At 41.4% G+C, this 6,261-nt stretch overlaps 1 protein-coding gene across 1 annotated transcript; it reads left to right on the top strand.

Moving 5' to 3' along the window:
- The first annotated feature begins 225 nt into the window (after window positions 1-225).
- LOC116377345 (RBBP8 N-terminal-like protein) lies at window positions 226-6,188 on the top strand. Its single transcript, XM_031838960.1, has 6 exons — window positions 226-346; window positions 3,226-3,310; window positions 3,430-3,472; window positions 5,289-5,384; window positions 5,752-5,864; window positions 6,074-6,188. The coding sequence occupies exons 2-6, from the start codon at window positions 3,250-3,252 to the stop codon at window positions 6,151-6,153; spliced, it is 393 nt and encodes a 130-aa protein (XP_031694820.1). The 5' UTR covers window positions 226-346; window positions 3,226-3,249; the 3' UTR covers window positions 6,154-6,188.
- Window positions 6,189-6,261: the final 73 nt, after the last annotated feature.

Genomic DNA, 6,261 nt, shown 5'->3' with positions numbered 1-6,261 from the left:
CTTCTGCATCGCATGTTTGTGTTTCCCAATCGGCTTTGTTCCTCTATCCCCACAGGGCTTTATGGAGCCGGTTTAGCCAGTTATGTGGGATTTCAGCAGGAACAGGAAAATCAAGGGAGAACTTGCCCGGGCCTCGGTGTTTGTGTTCCTTAAGGGAACGACAGCTCTGACCGGTTTTCTGGGGTGGAGAGATGAGAGAAGGGCAGGCTCTGAGGCGTTCTTCCTCACCTTATTATCCTCTCTTCCTCTTCATTCCGCTTTCTCTCCCTCTGTCGTTCCTGTACCACCCGGCTCATCTCTGGAGCCCGAGCAAGCGAGTGGCTGAAGGAGTCCTCGGCTGTGTGAGGTGAGTTGCCGTTGTTTAAGATCTGGGTTGTTGCCTCGAGGGCCGGTATAGACCGGGTGGCTGGCAGGTGGGTGGGGGAGACACAGGTATGTGTGCCTGGGAGTGAGGTCAAAGACATGAGCTGGAATTTATGACATAATCCTGACCTTGACAGGCTTTCCATGCTCATTGTGAAAGTTTTAAACAATGTTGTAAAAATGTACCGAAGTCTATATAAATAGATATAACACTGCGTGTCAATAACGAGATAAGGTATTTAATTAAGCAGACAGTGTGCAATAAAACAACTCACAAACCACGTTATCATATGCTCAGGGATCATATTGAGGACATTTGAGACAATATGTGCTTTTATAAGTGTGTGTGTGTGTGTGTGTGTGTGTGTGTGTGTGTGTGTGATCAGGGTGGGGCTCAAGTGTGACAGACTGTTGTTCAGCATTTATTGTTATTTGAACAAACGCCGTGTTCTCTCCATACACATTTCTCTGTGGTTGTCACAGTTAAAACTCAGCATCACTCTCCGTCCAATGAGTGAGACGAGCTGTCGACCAGGAGCCAGGACGGCGTGTTGTCCACATCGTCTATGAACAGTGGGAGAAGTGTCACACAGTGTTGGCAGTAGTAGATGTGAACACAATTTTTGTTATAAAACGTTCAGAAAATGACGTTATCAGACGAATGTGAATAGCTCACAGGGTTCAAGTCATGTGAAAGACGTCCATGTGTTGTGGATATCTACTGAAGTGAGAAACGCTAACCAGCTAGCCGCAGCCCGTCCTGTACCACTTGTACCTTCAGAGGTGATAGTGAGTCTCTGTAGCGTCCAGTCTGTCCTCAGTCCAACATGAGAGGTCGAAGACGTGGAGCTGCCCCGAGGGCTCTTCATTAACTCATAGTGGTCCGTGTACGTTTTGATAGTTTGTTCATTGCATTGAATCCAGCGTGGCTGAAACAGGAAAACGTCTCACACCATCACCTTGGACGAGACCAATGTGTCGTTGTTTTTCTCATTTCTGGCATGATGGACTTAATCGAATCAAAAAACGGACAGTAAAGCCCCACTTAGTGGCACAAACAGATGGCAAACATAAACTAAAGGTCGACGCCACACGTGAAGATTATAAGATAGCAGCGTAAGGGGCCGTTCACATGGAACATGTGTGTCATGTGACGAGGAACAACCAATCACAACCGGCAGATCTTTCTTTATTTCTTCCCTAAATATCAGTCTAAGTTAAACATATGGAAAGTGCCATTTAGTCTGTGAGGCTTAGTGCTACATTAAAGCAACTTCATCATCATCCAAGCAAGCAGATTTGGTTGCTTAGTAACTGCAGGCGCGACAGAAGCACAACCTCTCAATCACCTCGGATTAAACGATGGAAAGAGACATTTTTGCTCTCGAATTTTGCGTATTCACGCCCTGCTGTTAGTTAGTTAGTTGTTGTTTTTATTTTCACAACTGATTACTGGATATGTAGATTGTATGGACCCCGAAGTATAGGTGAAACTCTGCCCCCCTGTTTGTTTGGCTACATGTTACACATTGCGCCTTTAAAGGTTGAATATACTGGAAATCTAATTTAACTACACAGCAAAAAATTGTTAAACAGTGACAACTTGTCCGTGGGTGTGTGTGAATAATGATCTAGAGACAGCAGAGCAGACGCATGAAGGCAGACAGGTCTTTTCTTGCTCTGCTGATCTGAACAGCCCGACATATCCTGACATGTCAAGAAAGCCGGATCTCCACTGATCAAAATGATAAATAGTATTCAGTGCATCTATTTGTGCTTCACGCATCAGTGACACATTGAGGCTTTCAGTATGACGGCAAAAAAGACAAATCAATCAACGATTTCTTTATGTTACTTTGCAAGACGCAGTTGATGCACATGTGCGTGCACATACACATTCCGCAAACAGTTAAAAGCTGTGTTTCATGTACTTGGAACACAACCCGCAGTGTTAAGTGCGAGGCCTTGCAGGACCAGTCTAGCTAGTTTTTAATCTTTCTTGATATAACACATTTGTGTAGCAGCGACGCATCAAGATAGTGCCAGCAAGTAGCGTGCGGTGCTGTACGTCCCCAAACACCCAGTAGTCCTCGGGCTATAACGCCCAAGCTCTTGATAACTGACTGAATTATTGTGTACTCACTCCATGAGTTGTTTAAAGTTTTAATACTTGGTGAAAGTGTTGGATTTAGAGTGTGTGAACAGTCATAACATCAAGACCCCTCACTGTTTGAGAGGAGACACTACAGGAGAATAGGCAAAACAGCTAATAGATATCACCATGAGACTTTCTGAAAATCTTTAAATATGCAAATTAGGCATTATCTGATCAAATATGTGATAATTTGCATAAATATCCAAAGACGGAATTCCGAACATTTCATAAAGCCAAGTTCAAAAATCTTGTTTCACTTTGTTGATATGAGTTAAAGGTTTTTATCAAGGGAACTTTAGATTTCTCTTTGTATCACTCTATTAATACTGTCGACAGACATTAATTATTAAATTATTTCTTCGGAATAAAATGTGGTATATATGAACAAACCCCTCTGTAACAACCTTCAGAATATAGAGAGGAATGAAACTGGTAAGTTTGATGTATGTAAGAGCTGCTGAAGTGGAGATTTCTGCCTCAGAGTCTGAGAAAAAATGTATTTAGAGAAAACGACCGTTGAAGATATGTTTAGTAAAATAACACACATTTTGATACTACAGGTAAAGAAACTAATATATATCCACATGAAACTTCTCAAGTTGAGACAATAACTTTTTGTATCACAAATTGTCTGAAATGTTATGTTTAAATATGCAAATGAGGTATTATCTAACGGTAACTTCTCTGTCTCTCTTTTTTCGTTGTAGAGTCAGACTCAAAGAATAATTGCAATGGAGTGCTTCAACAGCCTACTCCTCAAACTGCGGGAGGTCCACGAGCGAGAAGTGGAGGGTAAGTGGAAATCATGGAAACAGCAGCCAGAAATAAAAGATTGAGAGAAAGAGAAAGCTGTAATATCTCATATAATTCCCAAGAATTATAACCAGGTGTGTTGTGTAATTGGTTTCCAGGTTGGCAAGGGAAAATCCAAGAGCTGTCCAACAAGAAAGGCTGGTGAGTGAATCGTTTACCTCGCCAAGGTCTCTGCATGATCATGTTTAGACAAGATATTCAGGTTCAGATGTGCACAGGTTCAACCACTGTGGGCACCGTGCTCGGGCCTGACGTTTTTATAGACCAGGCGGACGTGCTGGTCCTGCGCTGCACCTCGCCCTGTGTTTTGTCAGTGTCATGTTAAGCTCGGGAGGAAGCTCATGTTGCAACAAGTCCTTCAGTCTGGTGCTGGGTCACAAAATCTTTGTTTCTATTACACTGAAAACGCACAGAAAAAGACAGCTGGCAAAGAGGTCGGGTTATTTTAGATTCCTGTTACAACTAGGAGTTAATCTAAGAAGGTCTGAGTCAATGTTTTCAGGGGTTGACAGTAAGGGTTGCCAGGTTGCCATTGTCGACCATTTTTAGAAATTGGCAACCAATTCTTGGCCTTTGGTTACCAAGTAGGGACAGCAAACAGCCAAACATGCAAGTCAAAATTAAATACGTACTTTTACAATTTTACATTCGCGATTTTCAAAATTAAAGGAATACCACATCATTTTTATATCAATTCCTCACCCCGTGTTACCTTGACTTTGTGAAGAAAACTTCTTGCATAGCTCTAAAGTGAACAAAGAATCCATAAAACATAGAACAGTCTTTATGAAATGAAGTTAATGGGGGCCACGCTTAACAACAGTAAAACTAGAACATCAGTTTATTTCTAACACACAGCTTAGTCTGAACGTGTCAAACATGTTTTCAGTTTCAACATGTACTTTTAAAAGTTTTTGTTGAGCATTGTGTTTTACTGAATTTGGAAAATCCAGTTTTTCTCTTCCCTGCCTTTTATCATCAGGGCAGTGCAATTTTTTATTTCACTTCCATTTGTTCTTGTTTTCAGTTGGATCTTTTGATCTGTTATAAAACATTATAACAGCTTTATTTATTATGGAGTTTCTCATTTGCGTTTCTTCAAGCCTCAGACTGTCTGTATACATCTTTTTGTGTTTCCTCACACACTAAAAGTGAATACTTTTACACTTCTTTCAAAACACTACACAATGTTTCTGACATAAGACACAAGCATTCAAAAGTGAAATATCTTGCAATCACTTGAAAAACACTTCTATTCAAGATGCTAACCTGTCATAGTGTGTAAACCTTCATGAAGGATAATTGTAACATTGTGGTCGCCTAAAAATGTCTTAATCAGCATTCGGTTGCACCGCCCTCTCTTGTCACTTGTACAATAAAAAAAAGTTGCAGACAAAAAAAAGAAAGAAAGCGACTTAAAAATAAACAAGATGGCGACGACCAAAATGCCTAACTCAAGGCTTCTAGCCCGTAGTCCCACTTTAAGTTCTGGGAGATTGGGGATCCCAGAAGTTTCCATAGCAGACGCAGTGCTGCTGAGTCTTGTGATGTGGGGGGGCAGTGTTGGGGGGGCTCTTCCTAGAGTCCACCGTCATCTCCACGGTTTTAAACGTGAACTTTAAGTACATTTTCTTAACAATCCTTCTGTACTTTGGCATAAAAGTACATTTTCTGAACGTGGTCGCACTTTTTTTTAATAGTGTGTTCGTGATACTTTTACTTATATAAATGAAAAGAGGAGTGTAAATGTGGAGGCTGATGCTGAAATGCAGCTACAGCATCGAAACTAAAAGTATGATTCTTGACTGCCTGTTCTTCAGAAATGAATGAGAGACGATGAATCATTCTGCATCTCACTGATCGTAAAAAGACTTCTGTGATATCTGATTGGCATTACCTTACAGTAGTCTTATTCTTGTTTTCTGTGTTTGTGTGTTCTCTGCGTGCATGTCAACAGTGATACAAAGCGAATGGAGGACCTGTTTTCCAAAAACCAGCAGATGAAAGAACAGCAGAGAGTACTCACCGAGAACATCAAGACACTGGAAAACAGGTAGTTAGCTCAAGTTATATATGTATAAACATAGTGAAATTGTCGAACAAGCAGAGAAGAGTCAGCAAACAGAGTAATGTCGGCACCACAGCAATTTTGATTTAAAGTGTGCTAACATTAGCCACTACCAGCTACTGGTCATACTGGACCAAGTGAGGCTGCGGCAATGCTTACAAACTCAACATTTCCTTTGTAGAATGTGTCACTTCTTCTTTCAAAAGTTACGTAGTCTGGCTTTAATGGACTGTTAATTATGTGTTTACCTTCACTGGCCGCTGCACTTAGTACCTGAACGTTACGACTATGTTAGTGTTTTCAAAATCAGCCAATTGTGATTCTGGTGTGTGGTTTTCTGCTGCCTGTGTAGGCTGAGGGCGGGGCTGTGTGACCGATGCACAGTGACTCAGGAGGTAGCCAAGAGGAGACAGCAGGAATTTGAGTCTTCACAGATACAGAGCATCCAGCACATCACTCTACTGGGTATTCTGTTCACGTCCGTCTTTCAAAATCAACCTTTCCTCCATTCTTGATCCATCGCTCGTCTCTAATGTCACACATTCATTTCCTGTCTCCTCTTTGGCTTCTGGCATTTGGCACAACTTTCTCAACCTCACATTCATGTTTTTTCCCTATTCCCCTAAAAATACAATTTAAAGTGCTCTGATCATATCTTGTGTTCTGTGTTGCAGCGGGAGAGATGAACAACCTGAAAAAGGAGAACAAGCTACTTAGAGAGGACCTCAGGAGTATCCGAGCAGCCTTTGAGTGAGTATGGTGTATAAGCATGTAAAATAGAATGAAAGTAGAACGGACAAGTGAACTTTTTTTTTGGGGGGGGGGTCATTTGACCAGCTCAAAAGAAAATGGCGATTGTTAT

Source organism: Anarrhichthys ocellatus, unplaced genomic scaffold (genome assembly GCF_004355925.1).
Source record: "Anarrhichthys ocellatus isolate YVR2014 unplaced genomic scaffold, GSC_Weel_1.0 scaffold1143, whole genome shotgun sequence".
NCBI lineage: Eukaryota > Metazoa > Chordata > Actinopteri > Perciformes > Anarhichadidae > Anarrhichthys > Anarrhichthys ocellatus.
Note: the sequence above shows the minus strand (reverse complement) of the source record. Positions and strands in the feature narration are given on the sequence as shown.

Coding starts and splice junctions, on each gene's coding strand:
- LOC116377345 (XM_031838960.1), top strand. CDS start 3,250: ATGGAGTGCTTCAACAGCCTACTCCTCAAACTGCGGGAGGTCCACGAG. Junction 3,311..3,429: donor CCACGAGCGAGAAGTGGAGG/GTAAGTGGAAAT, acceptor ATTGGTTTCCAG/GTTGGCAAGGGAAAATCCAA. Junction 5,385..5,751: donor ATCAAGACACTGGAAAACAG/GTAGTTAGCTCA, acceptor CTGCCTGTGTAG/GCTGAGGGCGGGGCTGTGTG.